The sequence below is a fragment of the Callorhinus ursinus genome, unplaced genomic scaffold (assembly GCF_003265705.2).
Source record: "Callorhinus ursinus isolate GAN/ISIS: 27379988/994484 unplaced genomic scaffold, GSC_fseal_2.0 scaffold39, whole genome shotgun sequence".
Taxonomy (NCBI): domain Eukaryota; kingdom Metazoa; phylum Chordata; class Mammalia; order Carnivora; family Otariidae; genus Callorhinus; species Callorhinus ursinus.
The window spans coordinates 17,323,559-17,348,627 of record NW_027397101.1 but is presented as its reverse complement, the minus strand read 5'-3'; the positions used below and the strand labels follow the sequence as shown (position 1 = coordinate 17,348,627).

The following is a 25,069-nucleotide window of genomic DNA, read 5'->3' as shown; positions in this document are numbered from 1 at the left end:
TTAAGAGCCAGCTTGTACCATTCCCTTTCCCTGGACGCTTGGGGTGCTCTGGAGAGCACGTCAGTAATTATGAGAGAGAGGAAGAACTCTGCAGATGACTCTTTCTATACCTACCTCTGTTGTCTTGTATCCACCTAGGGTTGGAGTTTCTGAAATAATTAGGCCGCCGGGAAATTGTCCCTTGCTCTTCTCTGAAAGTAATCATGCTTTTTACCTGTGCACTCCTTACAGAAGCTGTTGAAGAGTAACAGAGACAGAGCCCCTGTGTTACAGGCAGAGCTGGCTTTAAGAGTCATGTGATTTTTAAAAATAGCCATATTTATTTTGCTTTCTTGTGGAAAAGTGCATTTATCTTGTAGACAGTCAAGCTTCTGTCAGGTTGGGCTGCAACTCGTAAAAAAAAAATAGGAGCTTTTAGTTTAAGGTATTCTAATCCATTTCAAAATGTTCTACTAGTGCATTACTTTCTGCATTTTGTGTGTATTGATCTAAACCTTTTATTTAGGATCTCACTAAACAAAAGGTGCAAAAAAGAGTCCAGTTTTTTCAACGAAATGTCCCAGTCATGTTGTGAAGTAATTTACCACTTTATAAATGAGAAAGGTTGCCATATAGTGAGTCCAGGAGTCCTAAGCTTTATAAAGAAGGGTAATTAGAACATATTTTAGGTTGCTTTATTAAAATTGTTGGAGAAAAAGGCAAGTTACCACCAAAGATGATTTCATAATTATATTATTGCACATAAAATGATGATGCCATCTTAGTCTTTAATAAGTAAGGCCAGATACAAGAAAACCAGCATCATTTTCGCCCAAGGATCAGAATGGCAAGTGATTCTTCTTCAGGCAAGTGCATAGACGCTAGTGACAGAAACCCTCTCTCAGTAAGAGAGGCTGAAGAGAAAGGGCATTTTCACAAATCTAAACCATATGTATCCTTCAAGGCTAACGTGCTCACTCTGCCATGAAGACACTCCTGGTCTCCTCCACCCTTTTGCACTTCCTGTTTGTCCATATTTAGTAGCATTAGATAATTTTCTTCCTTGCTTTATAATTACTGACGGACAGGCCTTCATGGTCTCATCTGACTTTGATTCTTTAGAATATTTGTATTCCCCACAGCACAAGGCCCAGTGCATTGCAGATTACCAATAAGCATCTGTTCAGTGTATACACTCTGATTATTTAGGTCTTGCTTTGTTTCAAAAGAGGAAACAAATATTTCTTTGTTCTCTTTATTCTTGCTGTGAGAAAAAGATCAAGACAGCTAAGTACCATGTCAAGTTCTAAATGGCTAGATCCTACTTGAGATGAAAAACAGTCAGTTCTCTTTGTGTTTAAAGGCTTATGAAACCCAAAGTGGGGGGGTGGGGGTAGGAGGAGGTGGTTCAGGAAAATTTGAGGCATGAGGATTGGGGAGAGGTGAGGGACCCAGAATTAAAATGAACACTATTATGCATACAGAAACATCCTTCTTGATTGTTGTTGATTGCAACTGAAATACAGAAGGTTTTCCTGCAGTGACAAAAATTAGAAACATAAAATACCCCCAGTGCATATGGCAGACATTCATACCATTTCTAAAGCAGAAACGTAAGAATTGTGAAAGCAGCATGGTTCTGGAGGTTAAAATAACAGGTTAGGATCTGAAGGTGAAGGGTCTACCCTTAGTTTTATAGTTGAACTCTCTGACTTCCAGAAAGCAAGCATGCTTTTGATTGCTTTTCCCCTGACCTTTGCATTATGGGGAAAAAAGTGTGTGTGTGTGTGTGTGTGTGTGTGTGTGTGTGTGTGTGTGTGTGTGTGTGTGTGTATCTTTTGTCCTTTAGGGAAATGAATAAACTGCTTTGAAATCTTCAGAGACAACCTGCGAGAGATTAATAGATTTATTCTTTTCTTCTAAGCTCATGTTAAACCAGCCATTTCTTTCTTTCTTTCTTTTTTTTTTTTAAAGATTTTATTTATTTATTTGACAGAGATAGCGAGAACAGGAACACAAGCAGGGGGAGTGGAAGAGAGAGAAGCGGGCCACCCACCAAGCAGGGAGCCTGATGTGGGACTCGATCCCAGGACCCTCTGATCATGACCTGAGCTGAAGGCAGACGCTTAACGACTGAGCCACCCAGGCGCCCCGAACCAGCCATTTCTTTTTAGGATTCATTACACACATATTTCAGAGAGAATTTGCAATAGGATATCTTAAAATTATTTCTTTTGAGCAATTTGCTAAAAGAAAGACAAATTTTATTTTGACACAGCTGACTTTCTGACTTGTTTTCGCTTAGGTATGTGAGGGTCAGATGAAAGAACTGGATTCCTCCATCATCAATGCTGCTGATCTAGATGTTCCCAAGGACCCTTTGCTGTTCAGCATCACTCATAAACCACGCCATGGCCTCCTCATCAATGGGGTGCTTAGCAAAGACTTTCCTCAAAATAAGCAGCCTGTGAACCCTGGCCAGAAGCATGAACTTGTTCAGAACTTTTCCTTGGAACTTCTCAAGAATGGTAGATCATGTTCCACTTGTATTCATTTATTGTTGATGATTTAATAATTTAGCCCAGAAAAGATAATAATAAGCCTCAGATACAGGAAGTGAAGAAATGGCATTCAACTACTTTATTCATTTATCCCTCAAGGGTTTTCTTTGAGCTCTGGATTAATGTAGGGCATGGAGCCTCAGTTACAGATAGTGGGTAGTTAAAAAGGAAATAATATGTTTTCTTTCACTTTGGGAGCATCACTAAAAAGGATATTTGTGGGGTGCCTGGGTGGCTCAGTCGGTTATGTGTCTGACACTTGATTTTGGCTCAGGTCATGATCTCATGGTTGTGGGATCGAGCCCTGTGGTGGGCTCTGCACTTAGCAGGGAGTCTGCTTGAGATTCTCTCTCTCTTCTCCCTCTATGCCTCCCCCTGCTCGTGCTCTCTCTCTCTCAAATAAATAAATAAATCTTTAAAGAAAATGATATTTGTGATTTTGGGTGTTTTAGCTTCAACTTTTTCATGATGTAATAAAAAATTCCTTTTTAAAACTACTGAGATCACGGATCTAACTTTGAAGAGATTTGTCGGCCAAAATTTCCATGTTTTAAAGAAATATAGAACCACATATAATAGCTCATTATTCTCTGTGGAGATAATTTGTTCTTTAAGGAAATGATATATTGGAATAGCAGCCTAAATTATATTTTAATTACTCTTTTTAAAAAATCAATTTTATCCCATTTTCCAAATATAAACATACTTTCAAATATTGGGGAAATGGTGGTTCTAGAATCACTGCCTACTCTCACTCTCTTTCCTGCCTTCACATATTGTTTCCCCAACCTGAACCCCGTTTGCTGGGTCAGCCAGCACCATGCCTTCAGAACCAGGTAACCTCTGACCTCCCTGAGGAGCCTCCCCAACCCCCACCCACCTGCCAGGCACTCCAGACCATCCCTTTCCTGTGTTGGCTCCATCCAGCACTGGTTTAGCACTTTTTCTGTCTACATTTTTCCCATTCCCCAACCAGAGTAAGCGCTCTGTTCCATAGTTTATTTTGCAATAGTTGTGCCGCATCGTGTCACGTTTGAGTTTGAAAAGTTAATTCATATATTTCTCAGTTTTTATCAGTTGCAAAGAAACGAACTCTGGGACTTAAGTGATGATATTACCAAATCAATAACCATGTGTATCAAATAATACAATATGTTGTTATGGTGTTTTTCTTCTCAAATTTAAGACAAAGGAAAAGGAATAATAATTCAAACTTTGGTCTCAAGAAAGTCTGTTTTTTTTAATTCGGTTAAATATTATTATTTATTATATTATTAGGTTAAATAAGCATGCATATGAAGTTTGCACTATACAATGATTTTGAAGAAGAAATAAATGGTTTACATAGATTAATACTTGGTGACATTCTGAGAGATTAGATTTTCATCTTTGTTTTTGACTCATTTATGGCTACATTTTTAAAAAACTTTAGTATATTCTCACATACATCCCCCCACCCCAAACATATAGGACTTACAAAACTGCAACCACATTATATAATCTATTTTTTTCCCTTATCAATTATAAGAAACTTCTTACTCTTTAAGTGCTGATTGAAAACGGTTTGCAGTAACTCCAGCCTTTCATTGCATGGGCATACTGCACTGTAATTTTATACAACTGTCTTCTGTTTTTAAATATGCAGATGGCTTTTCATTTCTTGATATTACCTGTTACACATAAACATATTTTACGTATATTTTTGTAACATAAATCTTAGTCCACATCTCTTAGAATTTTTTTGGCATAAATTTTTATAATGAAATTACTTGGTAAAAAAGGTTAGCATTTGTAATACTTTTAAGGAAAAATTGCCATTCCATGATATGCATGAGCATGTCTATTTTCCTAGTCAAGAATGGATATTTTTAAAAACTTTTGTGAATTTGGTAGTCAATAGCAGTCTCTCATTGTTATCTTAATTTGAAATTCTTAAATTATGAGTAAGATTTACCATACTTTCATGTGTATTGACCATCCCTGTTTCACCTTTTGTAAATTGCTTGATAATGTCTCTTGCTCATTTTTCCATTGATTTATATTACCTTATAAGAGATCATTAAATACTGATGCTTCACATTTTGGTCACATATATTACAGATAAGTTTTTCTCTATTCTATTTGCCTTTTAATTCATGTTCTTAAGTACAGAAATCACAAATTATAAGTGGCAAAATTTATCATTATTTTTCTTTACATTTTTTTCTTTTGTTTTTGTATTAGGAAGATGTTCTATATTCAGAAATAAAATATTTACTTGTATTTTCTTTCAAATCTTTTAAAAGAGCTTTATTGAGATATAATTCCCATGCCATAATATCCACCCCTTTAAAACCTCCCATTCAGAGGTTTTTAGTATATCCATCATCGTGATCAATTTTAGAACACTTTCATTATCCCCAAAATGAAATACCATACTCATTAGCAGTCATTCTTATCTCTTTCTTCCTCAACCCTTGGCAACCAGTAACGTATTTTTTGTCTCTATAGATTTGTCTGTTCTGACATTTCAGAATCATATAAATAGAATATATAACCTTTTGTAACTAGTCTCTTTTATTTAACATAATGTTTTCAAGATTCATCCATATTGTAGCATGAGTCAGTACTATGCCATTCCTTGTTATTGCCAAATAATATTCCATTGTATGGACATATCACATTTGTATAATCCGTTCATCAGTTGATGGATATTTGGGTCACTTCCACTTTTTTTTTTTTTAAGATTTTATTTATTTGTCAGAGAGAGAGAGGAGGGAGCACAAGCAGGGGGAGTGGCAGGCAGAGGGAGAAGCAGACTCCCAGGTGAGCAGGGAGACCGATGCAGGACTTGATCCCAGGATGCTGGGATCATGATCTAAGCCGAAGGCAGATGCTTAACCAACTGAGCCACCCAGGCATCCCATCACTTCCACTTTTGACTGTGAACATTCATGTATACGTTTTTGTATGGATATACACTTTCATTTCTCTTGGGTGTGTATCTAGGAGTGGAATTACTGGGTCATATGATAACTCTATGTTTAACATTTTAAGGAACTGCCAAACTGTTTTCCAAAGTAATGGTTATCAGTTTACATTCCTACCAGTAATGTATGAGAGTTCCAATTTCTATGCATCCTCACCAACGTTTGTTACTATTTTTTTATGATAGCCATCCTAATGGATGTGAGATAGTATCTCATTGTGATTTTGATTTCATTTCCCTAATAGCTAATAGTGTTGAGCATCTTTTAATAAGTTCATTGGCTATTTGTTTATGTTCTTACATGGAAAGAGAACATACTGTCTATGTTCTTTGGAAAAATGTCTACTCAAATCTTTTGCCAATTTTGTAATTGGATTGTTTTTTATCACTGAGTTGTAAGAGTTCTTAGTGTATTTGGAATACTAGACCCTTCCTTATCAGGTATCTGATTTGTAAATATTTTCTCCAATTCTGTGGACTGTTGTTTTGCTTCCTTGATAGTATCATTTGCAGCCCCAAATTTTTAATTTTGATGAGATCTAAATTATCTGCCTTTTTTTATTTTGTTTTGTTGTGGTCACTTGTGCTTTTGGTGTCTTATCTAGAAACCATTGCCTAACTCAAAGTCACAAAGATTTGCTCATGTTTTCTTCTAACAGTTTTTCTAGTTTAGCTCTCACACTGAGGCCTATTATCCATTTTGAGTTAATTTTTGTATTTAGTGTGAGGTAGGGATCCAACTTCATTCTATTGCCTGTGGTTTTTGAGTCATCCCAGCACTACTTATTGAAAAGACCTCTCTTTCCCCAGTGAACAGTTTTTGTGCTCTTGATGAGAATCAGTTGCTTGTAAATGTATGGGTTCATTTCCAGACTCTCTTCTATTAGATTAATCTACATGTCTATTCTATGCCTGTTCCACACTGTCTTGATTACTGAAGTTTTGTAGTAAGTTTTGAAAATGGGAAATGTGAGTCTCCAACTTTCTTCTTTTTCAAGATTATTTTGGCTATTCTGAGTCTCTTGCATTTTCATATGAATGCTATGTAGGTTTTTGAAAAGTAGTTTTATATTTAAGTTTTCCTTCATCTAGAATTTATTTTGGTTACTGGCTTGAGGTAGGTATCTAACTATAATTTTCTCCAAGTAATGAACCACTGTTCTCATACAGTTTATTAAGTAATATATGCTTTCCTCACTGATTTCTAAAAAAGATCCTTATCAAGTACTTAAGTGTTTAAATGTGAATTTTTAACAAATTAAGAGGGCAGTCTTACTTCATAAAACAGTTTAATTTCACCCTATTGCATTGATTAACGAACTCTCGCTGATACCAATACCTTGGAAATTAAAAAAGATTATGTGTGTTTTGAAATGGCTTAATCATAAGAAAGATTTACTTTCTCTCTCTTTTTCCCCCCTTTCTTCCAGGACTGAAGTTGATGTATGTGCATGATGACTCAGAGAGCCTTGCTGATGACTTTACAGTCCAGTTGTCAGATGGGAAACATAAGATATTAAGAACGATTTCAGTGGAGATCACCCCAGTTAATGATGAGAAACCAATGCTGAGCAAGTAAGCTCCCCGGAAAGATTCCCTTTCAGGTGTTCTAGAAAATTCTGAGATCTGGAAGACTAGGTACAAATGTCATGTCTGTCTTCCAGGGAGAAACAAGTCTTTGACAGCTCCTGTCTATCACAACTTGTCCCACCTACTCAGACACCTAGAACTTCTAGTGCAAATGTTAGATAATGTAATGTCTCCCTAACAGTTCTTAAATTCACCCTTTAATTTTTTGATTTTCCTCTAAAAGTTCTAGTTAGTTGTAAATAATTAAGAAATACTGAACCTACTGTATGGAATGAACAGTGTACTGGGTATTTATATTTTATTTATTTATTTTTTTTTGTACGGGGTATTTAAACACCTGTGTACACACCCACCAAAGACCAGTAGGTGTATGGACTTAACTAAAGTGCGATAATATTAACAGCAGACAATCCTCCCTGTGGGTTTAACCAAACTTTTAACCAAGAGTGGCTGAGGGAAACGTACAAATGCCATTGCTTTCATCGTCTGGTTATTTCATGATCCACCTCTATGTTCCTCTATGTTCCATCGGGATCAGTACTCCCTTGCCACTTGGTATCAAAATGATCACTTAAATGATCATTTAAAAATTCTGAGGTGATTAATTGCAGACCATCTTGGTATCTCCCTCTGTAGTTGATCAGTTCGATCATAAGGTACAGAGTCTTTATCAGTTACATTTCTGTAGCTCCAGCCATTGCTCGTATTACTGACCACCATACACAACTGTACAAGGGTAAAGCTTGAGGAGGCCCAGCTGTCTGGTGCTGGGCATGGAGAAGTGTCTGCTTCTTCTGATGATAGTTTTTTGGAAGGTTGCGTCTCAGACATCAGTTCCACTAAAAGTCTGCAGCAGAGCTTTCTGTTTTCTATGATCTCGCTGGACTGTTGGACTGGGGTGATCTGGATTTATAAAAATGAAAATAGGAACGGTATTGTGGCATTACAAAACCTCTTTCTGATGACCTCACTGTACCTAAGAGGAAGGGAGGTGCAAACGGGTGTTTATTAAGTGCTTACTCTGTGACAGACGCTGTATTGGCTCTTCTCACAGACATTTCCTTAAATCCTCACCACAGTTATGGGAAGTAGGTATTATTATCCTTGCTGAGAAAACTGAGACCGGACAGGTCAAATAATGGGGCACTCACTCAACTCTGACTTCCTGTTTTGTGCTGCGTTCTTGCTATTAAACTGTCTGACATAGTTTCATTGGCAGAATCACCGAATCTCCTTCAGCTCTGCTTCCAAATCCCTCCTCTTTCTTTCTTTTCTTTTTTTCCCCTCTCTCCTGTGGAGCGGAAGTTGTATTCCCTCTTCTTTCACTTTCACGTGTGTCCTCTTGCCTCCTCCCAGAATGTGCTCCATGACTTTCTTCTCTTGCATCTCCAGCCCCTCCCTTCTCATTCCTTCTGCTAACAAGACACAGGGATATAATTAGTGGTGAAGAGAGCCGATTCTGGAGCCAGATTGCCTTGGTTCAGCCACTAACCAGTTGTGTGGCCTCGAACATGTCACTTCACCTCTTTGTCAGACTCTTTGTAAGTGGGGATAGTAACAGTCTCCTCTTCATCGGGTGGTTGCAAGGACTAAATAAATTAAAATACATAAAAGTGCTTGAAAGACTGGCTAGTACACAGGAAGTGCTCCTAAGTGCTAGTTATTATCATTATTAGCAGCTTTTCTCACCCTAAAGCCACAAAGATGAGCCAGTTCCTCATTTATTTCAGTGCCAGACTCTTTGGAGAAGTAGCTTGCACTATGTCCATTTCTGCCCAACCTCCCCCTCTTTATTAAAGCTGCTCCCTTAAAATTTACCCTTGGCTTTCCTACTGAATTGAATGGCTCGTCTTTCCTTGCTGCACCTTGTTAGAGTCTTTGACTCCATTTCTTTGATATTCCCTTTAGATGCTGTAGTAGATGCTTTCGGTTCTCTGGGTCATGCTCCCTCAGTCGCCCCTGTGACTGTAGTTGCTCTTGCCCAGGCTCACTGTCAGGGTCACGTTACCAGTGCCTCGATGTGTCGCTCCACTTGTCCTGTGGCTCAGGGCCTTCTGTGAAGCTCATTTGGCCTGAGTCCAGACAGAGCAGAAAACACTCTGACGGTAGCTCTCAACCTATAGGAGCTAGTGCATAAATAAATGTCCCACACTCCCATCCTTCAGAAACACAATTTTAAAAAAATATTTTATTTTATTTATTTTATTTATTTGAGAGAGAGCCAAGCACGGGCAGAGAGGAGATGGAGAAGCAGGCTCCATCCCAGGACCCTGGGATCATGACCTGAGCCAAAGGCAGACACTTAACTGACTGAGCTACCCAGGTGCCCCAGAAGCACAATTTGAAGCATATTCTATATGATTCTTCAAAGGATCCCCAGCAGCGCTGAGCCCCAGAGTCATAAAAACACCTTTTGTTGCCTTATTCTTCCTTCCCTGTCTTGCTCCTCACTTCTCTCTCTTGCTTCCTGGGATCACTTCGCAAATAAATGACCTGCACCCCAGTCCATGTCCCATGGTCCCTTTCAGGGTAACTCAGACTGTGACATACTTTCTTCTCCTTTGGCCACTCTGATATCTAAATCTGACACTTTTCTTCCTATCAAACTCCTTATCTTCTTCATTACATTGGCTTCCTTCCTGTTTTGATTAATCTGTTTCTATTAATGGCACCATTCATCTCCAGAATCAACCAGTCAACTGTTTTGTTGGCCTTCTAGAGTAATGGGATTCATATTCTCTAGGAAAGAGGTGGGCAAAAATCACCTCCTCTTGCCAGGGAAGATGTCAGTCCTTCAGAGGCAAGAAAGTCACCAAGTGAAAGAGGTTAGAACTGAGGTGTCTGGGCTTTGGCTTGTCAGCAGGAGCGTGGAAGGCTATTGGAATGCCAGTTGATGCTACTGAAATGTCCTTTATCTGCATCCCGAGGAAACTTCACCAGTTTTCATCAGAAACCAAGCTGTCAAGTTGGACAGCGTTTGGCCATGTGTGGTGACCAAAACCGAAAGCTAGAAACAGAGATGGAAAGAAATCCCTTCCTCACTTTGGTGAGACCAGGGAAAATGGCTATATCGGCTGGGAGAGGAATAGCACGAGAGGGGACTTGCAAAGCCACAATTGCAGTGTTTATGGTAGAAGCAGCAGTTGCTCATCCCAGCCCCGTCTTCAGGATGCTAGGGGCTAACCTGGCAGCTCTAGTATTTGGAAAAGATCAGTCACTGTGAAGAGAATGCTCACTACCTGGAACGTTACCAGGGAAATGGAGGGTAATGTAGAGGGCCATGGACTGCCTAAGCATCACCAAACTCATAATGGTGCTTCATAAAGGGTACCAGAGCCATTTAATCTTTAAGTATGTTTTTATCTGTAAAATTTGAATGATAATATCTTGCTTACTTATGTCACGGAGCTGTTGTTTTAGTAAGATATTGGAAATAAAATCATTCTGTTAAGTAAATTACAACATAAAATGGTGTAGTTCAATGCACAGAAACAATCAGAAGTACTTAATTACTTCACACCACATTCATTGTTGCTGACTATTTGTCTTTTAGGACTTTCATGTGTAAAGTGAAATCAGAGCCTGTTTCACGAGTCCGACTCTGCATTTGCAGTACTTTGGATAAGGAATAGCATTTCCTAATTGTTGAAGATTGGGAACTGTAATAGTCATTGTGAATGACCCCTGCGAAAGCAATGCCTTCTATTTTCCTATCAACCTAGACATCTTCCTTTTTACAGGAAGGCTGAAATTACAGTGAAAATGGGTGAAACTCGTATTATTTCTAGTGCCATTCTTTCAGCCATAGATGAAGACTCACCCAGGGAGAAGATTGACTATTTGTTTGAAAGGCTTCCCCAAAATGGGCAGCTTCAACTTAAGGTTAGTGGCCTTTTTACTTTTATTTTTCAAAACTAATGTAGCAGGTATAAATTTTCTTAGTGCACAGATTTCTATAACTGGATTTATTCTCCAATAGCCACATTTTGCCCAGAGGTAGAAAATTTAATTTTCTTAGTTTGGGGTGAACTCACACCATGCTAAATTTTCTTACTCAACTCAGGGTAAATTCAATCAGTATTAAGATTCTTCATTGTTCCTTCTCCCCCGGAATTGTACCTAAATTTCGGGAGAGGGGGTGATGGGGGGTAAAGCAAGTTGTCTAATTGCTGATGAGAACCAGGCATCCTTTGAGATATCTTAATTCCCCGCAGATTTAAAAAAAATTTCGAATAGACTCTGTAGAGCACTTGTTGTAGATATTAGCAACCTGATTCTAAAGTTTGTATGGAGAGGCAAAATGCACAAAATAGTGAACAAAAAGGAGAACAGAGTTAAAGGAATGGGGCTGCCTGGCTTTAGGACTCACTATAAAGCTGCATTAATTCAGGTAGTGTGGATCTGATGAAAGAACAGACGAATAGATCAATGGAATAGAATAGAGAGCCCGGAAGTAGACCCTCACAAAAATATAGTCAACAGATCTTTGGCAAAAATACAGTGGAGAAAAGACAGTCTTTTCACAAATGGTGCTCACCAGTCTGATTCAGACTGTGTGCTTGATGCCCAAGGAGTAGCCCAACGCACAGGATAGATCAGTCATTTGAAAAGGTCCCATGAGTAATCCATCAAAATGTTTGTTTGAATGATGGATGAAGGCTAGCAACAACCACCACCAACCATCCCCAATGTGATTATTTGACTGAATGCTTAACTTTTAATATAATGTCGACACAGTCCTAGAAGAGCAGCAGGGATTTATCCTGCATGGAACAGCTTGATTATCTTAGGTCGTAGGCACCATAGAGAATCAGAGTGAAGAGCAATCACTGATTTAAATTGAGGTACAGCTGTGTCCTTATTTCATTTCAAAGAGTAATGAAGCAGAAATGCAGTGAGAGCTCACACATTTGGGTAGCATGGGAAGCGAAGTATTTTGGGTATGTGAAAATCCAGATGGGTCCAGGTTCCCAGTATGGCACCACATAGTTCTCTCCCAGCTCCCTTGGGCTTGGCCAAGCCTCTCCGAGACCAGAGACGAGGACTCTAGGACTCCTGGACTTTCTCAAGTGTTCTTGTGTTCTTGTTGACCTTCCTTAGTTTGCCCCACCTTGAATCTGACTCTTATTTTTTTCCTCTTTGGGGGCTTGCAAAGGATTTTGTCAAGTTGGAGCCGGCATTTGGGAGTGCAAACGGGGAATTGCATGGAGATGAGAGACAGGAAAAGCTATCTTCTTCTGTATTTACTTTTCATGAAGATTGCAAAAGAAAAAAGTTAAATAGAATTGCAGGCTTTCCAGTTTAAAACCCAAAAGAGACTGTTTTAAAAACTAAATCTGCAAATAGATCTTAGGATGGAAACACATAATGACCTTAAATATTACAACATAACTAACTTTTACCAAGTGAGCACTGGGGCAGAACATACCTCCGTACAAACATCAGATGAGCAGGAATATTAAAGAGGAGGAAACTTTATCAAATAGGATGTGAAGAGAAGTGGTAACACAATGAGGAGAGGGGAGGGCGAAGCACTTTTGCCAGGAACTGGGAGTCTGTAGAATAATGTGTCAGAGGAAAGGAAAAAAAAAAACACCAAAACACCAAGGATTTAAATTTCTATTTTAGTGTCTTAAACCGGACAAGGAAAAGTACAAGATAATATTGTACAGTAAATTTGTAAGGTGACATTTTTCTTGAATTATGTCAAGTGACTTTCATGAGCTATTCTTAGGGAAAGTTATGTATCTTCAGAGAATAACAAGAAAATTGTTATCAATCAGATACAGATTTATTATGTTTTGAATACTCTCAGTTGTCAGTTCCCCCTAGCATAAAAACCTCTTTTAATTGAGAATACCACAATTTCTGCACTGAGTTTGGTACAGAATATGTGCTTGACTGATGTTAGCTTGTTTTTAGAAGATTCCGATAAAAAATAATATATGATATTTGCAGTTACATTTTTTGGCTGACTCAAGACATAAACAGAGGGAATGACTGGGATCTTGATAGTTTTCTGTGGGCTTCCGTAAGGCTGGAAAATGTACTGGGAGTAAATCTATTCATTCTATTTTTGTTTTATCTACTTCAGATAAGTCCAGTGATAAAACAGTTTGAAAAAATAAGTTTGATTAATTGTATAATGATAGGAACTGAAAAAAAAAGGAACCCTCAAATGAAACATATTTAATTTTTAAAGAATCAATTTCAGGAGCTCAATTACCCACCTGCTCTCATTAATTGGAATATTTAATCAGCTATGATTGCTCATGATAAATACCTTGGAAGTAGCAGCGCTGTTGAATTGCCACACGACTGTCAAAAAATCTTTTTGTTGGAGGTAGTTTTTTCCCCAGGTCTTAATTTGTTTTAATGTATTTCTTTGAAACGAAAAAAATAAGGTAAAATGGCAAAAAAAAAAATTGCATCTGCAGTTTTGCTGAAATATCATTTCTATTGGAGGCTTACAGGGGGTATGGAAAATGTCCACTAACATAGCTGGGAAAGAAAAAACACAAGCGGCTGACTAACTCTGGCACCTTTCAGATAGGGAGGAACTGGGTCCCTCTCTACCCTGGCATGAAATGCACTCAGGAGGAAGTGGATCTGAACTTGCTCAGATACACACACACCGGGGCGATGGATTCCCAGGACCGAGACAGCTTCACCTTCTACCTCTGGGATGGTGACAACAGATCACCAGCATTTGACTGTCACATCACCATCAAGGATATGGGAAAAGGTAAAATCATCTCTCTCAAGGTTTTTTGGGACCAAGTTTTATAACCAGAAGTGAGCTGATGTAAGCACTCCAAGATTTTCAACTAACTCCCTTCCTCCCTTCTTCCCTTCCTGCCATCCATCCATCCATCCATCCATCCATCCATCCATCCTTTCTTGCCCCTCTCCTGTTCTCTTTACCTCCCTCTCTTTTTGACTTTCTTTCTTCCATCCTTTGTATCTGAAATTCCATCATTTACGATTTGCTTCCCTGACTCCTCACCTGCTCTGCCTGGCAGCTATGAGATTCATGAGAGTAGCCCATCTATTTGCTGTTGTTAGAATTTCAGAAAGCCTATTGGAAATCCAGTCTTGCCCACAACATGGCGGCACAGGCTGCTTTAAGAGTCAGGATTTTCTGCTATAAGTAACATTTTACCAAATCAATGTGATAACTCTAATTTTATTTTCAGGAAGAGAGTTGTTACTTGAAAACGAAGTTTCGGAGGAAAAGCATTTCCAATATAACAATAAAAAGAAATACACATTTTTTAAAATTTAAAAATCACAAAAAGGAACTTTGTCACTGAAAAGGTTAGACTGTTGCTCTTTTCACTGTGAAAGTGCTAATAACAACTCTTTTGGGGACAAGGGAGAACACCATGAGATAATAAGCTGCTCTTGAATTAAGCAGACCCATTGGTATAATGGGACTCAGTAGCATATAAATGGTAGAAGGAGGGGGGGTGAAAAAAAATACTGGGAAGGAAGCTCAACAAGGCAAAGTGTAAGCCCTTGATACCCATCTATCACTACCCCATAATGTTGCTTGGAGTTTATGTGAAGAAGGTACATTCATTTCTTGTTCATCTGTATCATCCTAGGATCTCTATATTCCTAGGACCAAGCATATTCTTGGATCTTCAGTGCATTCTTGATTGACAGAATGCTTCCTTTTTTGCCTTGTTGCCAGGAAGCTCAGAGGGCAGTACAAATCTTACATCACATGTGTGATAGAATTACAATTATCCTGAATCTTTCTCTTTTTAGTTTCAGTCAGCTTGATTGATTTTGAGATATTTATTTGGGGTTCTAAAATAACGCATTTTGTTTGCTTGTTTCCTGGTTGTAAAATGTGCTCCTTGAAGATGGCCAATAAGTGACCCTCAGAGAAGCTAGATATTATTGTACGCATTTCTTTCTTTCCACAAAAGTAAGGCTACTATGTTCTTCATCAATACATGTCCAGGCAAAATGTAATGCAACATGTAATGTATCGTGCAGACAGCTAATGTATTAGGACTGACTGCCCTTGGCTACTAAGCATGATGCGTTCACTGGGGTGAAGGAGAGTTCTGTTCTATGCAGCCATCTGGGGATTTTTTCCAACTAGAAGATCCTTCATCTCTGAAGGCCTTGGAGTCTCTCCGGAAACGAAAGTGAAACGTGGAGGAAAATGAGAAGATGCCTGGCCTGGGCTTGGAGGCCCCTGTCTTCTGCACCTTCCAGTGGCTGAATCATAGTCACATGCCCCATTAAGGGAGGCTGGACAGTGGAAGGTCTAGCGGTGTGCCCAAGAAGAAAGGAAAACGAGACTGGCGAGCGCCTGGCCAGTCTCTGCCACAAGGGATGTGGGATTCTTTTCTGAAAGGATTTGTGAATGCTTACGTCAAACAGATACATTAACCTCCTAGCATTTTCAGAAGTTCCAAATTCCTTCCCTTTGCTTCTTTTTACATTGTGGTGTGTTTTATATCTATATGGTGTCATATTTTTTAAAAACTTAGTGTGAATTTTCTCAGGTCATAGCATAACTTGATAACTGTCATTGTTCATCTCTGAATAAAACTACACTGAATACTGAGACTGAGCCATATCCCTAATATTGAGCATTTGGGTTATCTCCACTTGAGAGCAATTATAAATAACATCCGGCCTTCCTGTTGTTCTGTGTCTTGTGATGTGCACACTGGCAAAAATAATGTGGATTTCTTTGAGAGAAGCTTAAAGGGACATTGTCTGCAGTTGACCTTGAACCATCCTCTGCTGTCACAATGCTGAAAAACTGCATTGAGGGAAAGCCCAGATGCTCTTCCTCCTCTCAGATCCATCTTCTGCTCCTGGTGAAACATTCTGTGGGTGATTTTTGTGTCCCCGGCTTTGTTCATTCTTCTTACTCCTTTGATGTATTCATCTGGACTCCCAGGAGGCAAGCCCCCTCTGGGGCCCAGGTTTTGATTTAAAGTTAGGATGCTCTTTGATTCTCCATTGCACCTAAGTTGGATAGCATTTTGAGTTAAAAGCACCAATAATCTACCCAAAAGACTAATTTAATCATCTGAAACAGTTTCTCAGTCTTAGCACTATTGACATTTTGAGATAGATAATTCTTTGTTGTAATGGACTTTCTTATGCATTATTGGACATTTAGAAGCATCTCTGGCCTCTACTGATTAGAAGACTATAGGAACCCCCAGTTATGACCACCAAAAATGTGTACAGACTTTGTCAAATGGCCCCTGGGGAGCCAAAGTTGCCCCTCATTGAGAACCACTGGCCTAGTTGTACCTCCTTGATATTTTATTTTTTCCTCATGGGACTGAATGTCTTTTCGAATTTTATTGACAATTTGTATTTTTACATTTAGGAATGGCTTGGCATTTACTTCACACGTATTTCCTCTTGGATATTCATTCTTTTAGTATTGATATTTAAGAGCTCTGATACATTACAGAGAAGCAACAAAATAATCTAGTGTTCAAGTTTGTGCTCTTGAGTCAGATGGCTAGAGTACAGATTCTAGCTCCATCTTTTATTATTTTTTTAAGATGATTTATTTATTTTTTTTGACAGAAAGAGAGAGAGAGAGATAGAGAGGGAGAGAGGGCGAGCACAAGTAGGGGAAGGGGCAGAGGGAGAAGGAGAAGCAAATGCCCCTCTGAGCAGGAAGCCTGATGCAGGGCTTGGCCCCAGGACTCCAGGATCATGACCTGAGCCAAAGGCAGATGCTTAACTGAGTGAGCCACCCAGGCACCCCTAGTTCCACCTTTTATTAATTGTATCATGATTAACAAGTTAGTTAGCATTTTTCTCTATCTTAGTGTCCTCATATATAACCTGGGAAATATTATAATACCCTACTTCACTGTTGGTGTGAAGGTGAAACAGCCTTACCCCTGTGTCTGGCACAAAGTAGAAGCTCAATATTAGAGTTATGATCATTTTTTTTAAGCGAAGGAGGTGAACAAAATTGGATTATCATCCTTAGTTTGTAAAACTGCATCATTCGTCCACATGTGACCTACATCTCCTTCACTCATTTATGCATTTCATACACTCATTCATTTGTTCTCTTTTAAATACATAATACACACCTGCACAACCACCATACAATTCAAGGACTGGAATATTGACAGCAATAAACATCTACCCATGGGCTCCTCCCATCCTTCAGAGAGAACCATCATCCTGAATTCTGTGTTCATATTCTTACTTTTGTGTATGGTTTTCGGGGACTTGCTCATGCAAGGAACAAATGGTAACAAGCTACCTCTGTGTTGTCCCATGTGGCTCTAGTCCATTCATTTTGCTACCGTATACAATTCAGTTGTATGATTAGACCACAGTTTGCTTACATATTTACCTTTTGAAAAGACATTTGGGTTGTCTCCAGCATTTTCAATGAAGACAGGCCTGCAGTGGCCATTCTGGTACCCATCTCCTGGGGGCCAGTGTATGCTTCTCTCCAGCACACAGCTGGAGTGGAATCGCTGGGTCATGACATATGTGAATATTCTACTCTTTACAGCATAATGCCAAATCGTGTGCCCCTTTACGTTCCTGCCAGAATTGTACGCGAGCTTCTACATCCTCTTCAGCACTTGATGTCATCAGAATTCTAAATTTTTGCAAATCAAAGAGTTACAACATGGTTATAACTTCTTGTGATCTTGATTTGTGTTTCCACGGTGATTAATGAGATTTGAACATCTTTTTGAATCTTTGTTGGCCATATGTGTTTCCCCTGCTGTGTCATATCTGCTCTAGTCTTTTGCCTAATTCTTTTATTAACCATAATTATATCAACCTTTCTATACCATATTAATTTTGATTTCTGCAGTTTGGCCTTTGCTTTTCACATTTACCTTTGGACATTTTTTTTTTTTTTTAAATTTGGGTCCTGACTGCAAGCTCTTCTGCTGTGCAGGTGATATTGTCATCCTTGTGAAACCGCTGGTGGTATCTAAAGGTGACCGAGGTTTCTTGACGACCACCACTCTCCTTGCTGTGGATGGAACAGACAAACCCGAGGAACTGCTCTATGTCATCACCTCCCCTCCGCGGTATGGCCAGGTTGAGTATGTCCGCTATCCTGGAGTCCCCATTACAAGCTTCAGCCAAATGGACATAGCAGGACAGACAGTCTGCTATGTACATAAGAGCAAGGCAGCTGTCTCCCGTGACACCTTCAGGTGAGCCCCAAAGAAACTTTTCAGAACCCCTTCTCCAAATGAATGCTTAGATAGACCAAAGGTGGCAGAAAATGAGTTCTTTTCCAACTCTGATATAGCAGTGGTCTTCTACTGCCTAGATGTATGAAAGGTGGAGGTGTACAATGAATTGAACAATAGCAAAGCAAGAAAGTGTTTAAATAAAAACAGTTGTTATATATTTGTTGTTTAAAAATAAAGCACATCTAAATCTCAGCTGTTCTAAGGGGAGGGATATAAAGAGCTGAGAGTCCCAGCTAAAGAGAGACATAGAAAACTAAATTCCTGCTTTTGGGGGTATCTTTTTCTATCCGAAGAAAGGTATGTAGTAGTAAACATTTGGCACAAGCAGACATTGCCTTTTGTCAGTATATGTTCCAGGAACTATATCATAAATCATGTTGTCATAAGGTGGATCGTGTTTCCCCCTGGAAACAATGTTATAACTGGGGGCTGTGTACCTGTTTAAGAATTCTGTATCAAATAAATCATTGGGATGAATAACGATCCGGTGAAAAGACAAGGATACAACATTAGTGAAAGTCCACATTCATTTAAAATATTGAAGTCTATTTCCAGTCACATAAAGCAAGACAAACTCTAGAGGAGCTCTCATTAGCAGTTCTCAAAGCTGGTTGATCTCAAGGTCTTTGATAGAAATCCATATCCCCAGGGTTAGGATGAGAATCTAGAAATCTTGGAGCGAGCATCCAACTCTTATTTCAGCTCAGGTCATGATCTTAGGTTCCCGAGATCCAGCCTCTCATTGGGCTCCACACTGGGCATGGAGCCCGCTTAAGATTCTCTCTCTGCCTCTCCCTCTGCCCTTCCCCTTAACCCCCTGCCCCCACTGCACTCGCTCACTCTCTCTCTCTGTCAACAAATAAAAAATAAAAAGAATCTAGAAATCTTGGCTGGACTAGCCTTTGGGGGAATCATTGTACATATGCAGTCCTGAGTTTTGCCACTTAACATGGAGGCCCTGAGACCATTGGTTCATTTGCCATACTTGAAGAGCTTCTGACCCCCAGTATAGTTTTCACCGTGTCAGAATACAGCTTCCAGTGGGGCACCTGGTTGGCTCAGCCAGAAGAACATGCAACTCTTGATCTCGGGCATGTGAGTTTGAGCCCAGGTTGGGCGTAGAGATTACTTAAAAATAAAATCTTAAAAAAAAAAAAGAATACAATCTTCAAAAGAGCACTGTAAACTAATGTAAAGGTAGCATTTATCATAATCATACATTTTATCTCTCTAAATTCCATATATTTGCTATGATAAACATTGTTTTAATGTCAGTAAAGATGATTTTGCTTGCCTTTTTGGAATTACGATTTGGAAAGATGATTGGGACAATCGACTGTTAAAAAATTGGGGGAAGTTTGAACTAATATTTTCTTTTTTTTTTTTCTCTTGACAAAATGTCCTTAACAAGTAGATAATCATTTGGTTGCTCAATATCTAACTAACAATTCAATGTCTGAGTGTTGCTGGGCATTAACTAAAATGTCAGATGTGGGGATTCCTTTTCAGGCTGGTTCTTTTGCTACAGAAGTGGTAGAGCAGAGCTGTTAAGACACAGGCTTTGGGGTCAGTTACCACCTCCATTACTTACTGCTCTGTGGTCAAATCACACCTCCTCCTGTGCTCTTGTGTCCTCTTTGTGAAAAGAAATGATGCTCATACTACTTGTTTCACAGGGGTGGTGGGAGGTGTAAATGAGTTTATGCATGTAAAGTACTTTTAAAAATATGTGGCACATAGGAAGAATGAAATAAGTATTAGCTGCTCTTATGACTACTATTATTGATATTATTGTTCTTATCATTATTTATTATATTCTTTCCTTGGCCCCCTTTTTCTGCCAATGTTTACAATACTAAGATTAATCTTGAAGGAGGAAAGAAATTACAAAGAAGAGCGATGATTGTTCTTTTTTTCCCCTGGTTACTTATGGAGGTTGGGTGCTTCTTGGCTTAATACGTGTATATCAGATTCAGGGCTTTTAACTTTACGCCCACTTCTGGAACTGCTTATCCCTGTCCATTCCCGCTTTCCCCAGTCAGTGCCCACGGGAGAGTCTGTGGAAGACGTTAATGACCGTTTGGAGAAACCAGTGACCCTGTAGAGAAGCCAATCAATGAATGCATATAGATGTCCAGAAATCAAGCTTAGATATTAATTAGATGGTGGTGAGGAGCAGAGAATGAAACACAAAATTTCTGTATGTGAGGATTGATGATACTCTAAAAATATCCTAATCCACATCCGTAGAAAGTCATACGAGATAACATTTTAGAAATTATTTATCCTAGGAACTTTTAATTTTTATTTATTTATTATTTTTTTTAGAGGGGAGGGGGCAGAGGGAGAGGGAGAGAGAGAATCTTAAGCAGGCTCCATGCCCAGTGTGGAGCCCGACGTGGGGCTTGACCCCACAACCCTGAGATCATGACGTGAGCCGAAACCAAGAGTCGGATGCTTAACTGACTGAGGCACCCAGGTGCCCCAAGAATTTTTTAAATATTTAGATCTTCAGGAGAGTTACTGGGAAGATTGATAAAAATACATTCTTGACTCTCTATACATTCTTGACTCTCACTCCAGAGAGGTGACTTTGCTGAGTCCAGTCTTGGGCCAGAAATCTGTATTTTTCAAAGCTCTCCAGAGGATTCTGATGTAGTCAGGACTAGCAGTCGCTGGTCTGGTCCAGTCCATTGTTCCGAGTACATTCTATGGAGCTTTGAGGATTTACAGAAGCCCTCTTGGGGCCTCCCGGAGACAGAGCATGAAGGAGTTGAATTGGTGAGGCTCTGGGACGCTCACCCTAGTTTACTGATAGCGCTTTGTTTTGGTTCTTTTATTATTTTTTAGTTTGTTTTCCACACTGGGCTCCTGGGCAGGATTTTCTTTTAGCAAAAAGGCTCTGGCTCTATTTCCCAATGTGAGTAATTTGCACCGCTGATGATACAAAGATGCAAAATGATGTGGGGGGCGCCTGGATGGCTCAGTTGGTTAAGCGACTGCCTTTGGCTCAGGTCATGATCCTGGAGTCCCAGGATCGAGTCCCGCATTGGGCTCCCTGCTCGGCAGGGAGTCTGCTTCTCCCTCTGACCTTCCCCCCTCTCATGTACTCTCTCTCTCATTCTCTCTCTCAAATAAATAAACAAAAAATCTTAAAAAAAAATGATGTGGGTTGATATAGGGAGAAAGCAATAAATGACAGGGAATCCAGAGTGAGAAACTAGTCCCTCGTAGTTCTGACAGTCTTCCTGATTGTTTCAGGAAAGAAGTCTCAGGCTGGGGCTCGTATGGTTTTAACAGCTCTTCAGTATTAACTGCTTTCCTTTTTAGCACACAGTACTGGCCTTGGGTTCCAAGCCATTGGGCCACAATACCTAGCTAGAATTAAAAACATCATTTTCTTGCATTTATTTTTGCAGTATTTATGGTGATTAGGTTTTTAGTAGTAAACATTTTCAGCTTTTCTAGTTAAAAGATTGCCTCTTAAATACATTTATTTAAGTACAAGAGTGAGGTGACCTAAAGCAAAATAGTAATAAGGGTACAAGTCGTACAAGAAGATGGCAAAAATTATGAAGGTGTTGTTTGAAGGACTCAAGACTGGGAAACAAGGGTCGAAAAACATTGACTTAGTCCCATCCCTTCATTTCCGCATAGGAAACCTAGTATTGCTTGAATACCTGCGATGCCTCAGGCAGTGTACTAGGCTCTTTTTTGTCTATCATTTCCCTTAAGCCTTACGCCACTACCTTGAGAGAGATGATATGTTCCCATTTTATGCACGAGAAAACCAAGGTTCCAAGAGGCATTGAAAGTCATCTACGTGGACGTAACTGCGTTATCAGCTGAACTGGGGAGAAGATCTCATTTTTAAGATATTTTTCCATTGTACCAACAATTCATGGAGAAAATGCACCTGTGTGAAGAAACCCCCTCAGTATGTCATTCTGATGTTTGGCGGGCAGTTTTACATGTTTATAATGGAAGAGCCTAACATCTGCCCAAGACCCTTGTTTTAATCTTGTCATTTCACTCCCCCAATCATGGGCTGCTGTGTTGTTTGTCGAGCAGAGCTAAACCAAAGCTGAAAGTCGGTTTTAATGAAAGTGTGTGATCGTGGTGCTTTTTAAAAATTAAATATATGCAACCAATGTAATCACCCAAATTTATGTTGCTTGTTGTTAAATCTGGCAAGGAATTTGGCTGGGTAGAGGAGATAAATTCTGCGGCAGAGGATTTTTGCCCCCTTCTCTTTTTAATGTAAGATATGGCAGCATTAATTAAACGGTGGAGTTTAATGGTCAGATTTTACCTTCTGCAAAAATATTTTGTGAATCCTAAATTTCCCCTGCATTGTTTGGTGCTGCTGGCCTGGAAGAAAGATTTGGCAGCACATTTGAGGACAGATGACACCAAGTGATTAGCAAGCTGACTTCAGCTGCTGCCAGCCGGGGACTAAAAGAACATGCTAATGTCCTCCATTTTGACATGCTGGCTGGACTTTGTTTTTTTTTTTTTTTTTTTCCCGAGGAACTGGCTCTATTTATGATTCCATTTTTATCTTTTAAATGCCATGACAGATGGCAGATTCTTCAGCCAACTCTATTGCCAGGAAATGCAGAAAGCCTGAAAGCACCATGGTAATGGTGAAATCAGACCAGGCAGGCACCCTAGACAAATCTGTGAGTCACTCCCCAAATTTCATGAGGACAGTGGTCAATCCTGGCTGTATCTCTTTTCAGGGGGGCTTAATGAGGGAAATTAAACAAAAACGGATCCCCAGAAGAAGCTGCTACCTTGATACCACCAGCTTCTTAACCTTGGAATGGATAACATCATAGCAATGGCACTGTTGTTTTAAAACTTGAAAATAGATTTGGAAGGTTTCTTTGGGGGCAGCAGGGGATAGCATTTGGAAGATCATCTGGTCAACCTTGGCAGACGCGAACAACACTGACCTTGGTGCCCTTGTTCTGCTAGGCTTATTTTGACTGGGAAGCCAACCATGACCATTCACCCTGTCTCCCTCTGATAATGTTTCTCGGCCCGTGACTGGTTTGCATTGTTACTTGTGAAAGTGGAATGAGGTGTTTGATCCAGTCATGTTCAGAAATTTCATCCTTTTTACCACTGGCTTATTAGCTTTCGGTCAGCACAGGCAGCTGCCTTGGTGTCCCAGCTGGGAACACGGGCCTCAGTAAACATATTTCTTACTCTTATACGGTCCCTAGCTTCCCTTGCCCTCAGTCCCATCTGTCTGATGGCAGGCTGCCGATTTCCGACGTGGTCAGATCCCCATCATCAGTCAGGGAGGAGTCTGAGACGGACAGCCTGAATCGTAAGATAATTTCAGTGTCCTCACGCAGGTCATGCGTTGGTAGATAATTATGGTTGTCCTGAGACTGAGCTTCGAGGTGTTTTCGGAATTCAGTCTCCATAGGGGAAAGTCGGAACGGCCCCCGTGACTCACTCAAGCACCCCTGAAGCTCCTTACTCCTGACCCCCATCTCTCTCCTCTTTTCGCATTTCTTCTTCACCCATATTTGACATGCTTTTAATGGGGCACAAATTCTTTAATTTCCGTGAATCATACTAATACTAAAAATGCATTTCTTTTCGCTTACATTTGTGCTACTCCATAATAACAGCTGATTTAAAACTTCCCACAAGAGCACATTGTGAGATAGGGACCTGGTAGAGAGTAGAGAGCCACTTTATTTGAAATGGGAGGTGTGAAACATGTTTCTGGAGGGGTGAAGTGGAGAAAAGAGAAATTGGAGACACCGAGGGAATGCCTAGTCTCCTTTTCTTTTACTTCGGGTTAGATGATAGGCTCCAGGGAAGGAGACCTGAAAAAGTAACAGGAAAACAACGGAATAAAAGCATAATTCCATGAGAAGCTCTCCCTGAGAAACAGATCATGATTTTCATCTTAAAAATGCATAGCACTTGACATTTGAAACTGCCAAAGTGACTAATAAGTACAAAGATGACAAACACACGGATATTTTTCTGGGTGCGTGTCTTCTTGCTTTTTCAAAAATAACTTATTTTGTAAACACTCATGATCCAGCAATGAAATTCTCCTATTTGCTTCAAACATACTCAGTAAACGTTTAGCTTTACAAAAGAAAAACTGATTGTTTTTTTAAGGAAACCTTGTGATTTCACTCAGTGTACAATTCTAAAGTCAGTATCTTTGTTCAGATTGTAAAAATAATGCTGTGGAGAAAAAAAAACAGGTTATATTCTTTAGAAGTCAAGGTGTGTGAAATGTCAAAAATTTACTTTATTTGAAATTTTCCACTTACTGAGTTCACTTAGCAAAAAGGAATAGATTCGTTTTTCTGTGCATCACATCGTATTTTTCCTTGTAGGCAGTCTTATCAACTAGATAATTAGAAAGCTCAAAAATTTTAGCTTAGCCTTCAAGGTGAAATCTCTGCTCAGCCAAACTGTTCCTTTCCTTTCTGTTCAGTTGCTCCTTTCTCTGAGCCCTCTTCCTCAGGTGGGCTGGTCGACTGTTAGTGCTCATACAACCTCGTTTCAAGCAAAGCATTGACCCTTAAACCCTTGAAGAACAAGACACATTTTACAAAGAATAAAGAACTTGTTAGTCAAATTTGTCAGATTAGTAAAATAAATATAAACCTCGTATCTTCTCTAGTTAAAAAGAAAAAAAAAAGAACATCCAAAGAAAATTCTTTTATAATTTCAGGTTATATTCTACGAAA

The 25,069-nt window shown here is 39.5% G+C and overlaps 1 protein-coding gene across 9 annotated transcripts in view; it reads left to right on the top strand.

The window, feature by feature from the left end:
- The window catches only part of FREM1 (FRAS1 related extracellular matrix 1), a 182,671-nt gene that overhangs the window by 111,964 nt on the left and 45,638 nt on the right, over nt 1–25,069 (top strand). For 7 of the 9 annotated variants that reach the window (XR_012374776.1, XM_025887859.2, XM_073880811.1 and 4 more), the window contains 5 exons: nt 2,285–2,507; nt 6,939–7,083; nt 10,839–10,980; nt 13,648–13,843; nt 18,029–18,293. Coding sequence is in view for 8 of the 9 variants with exons in the window: in XM_025887859.2 (XP_025743644.1) it covers nt 2,285–2,507; nt 6,939–7,083; nt 10,839–10,980; nt 13,648–13,843; nt 18,029–18,293 (971 nt within the window). In the remaining variant the exon portion in view is untranslated. Of the gene's footprint in view, nt 1–2,284; nt 2,508–6,938; nt 7,084–10,838; nt 10,981–13,647; nt 13,844–18,028; nt 18,294–25,069 lie in introns of those variants that run through there. The other 2 variants (XM_073880813.1, XM_073880817.1) reach the window with 2 other exon arrangements.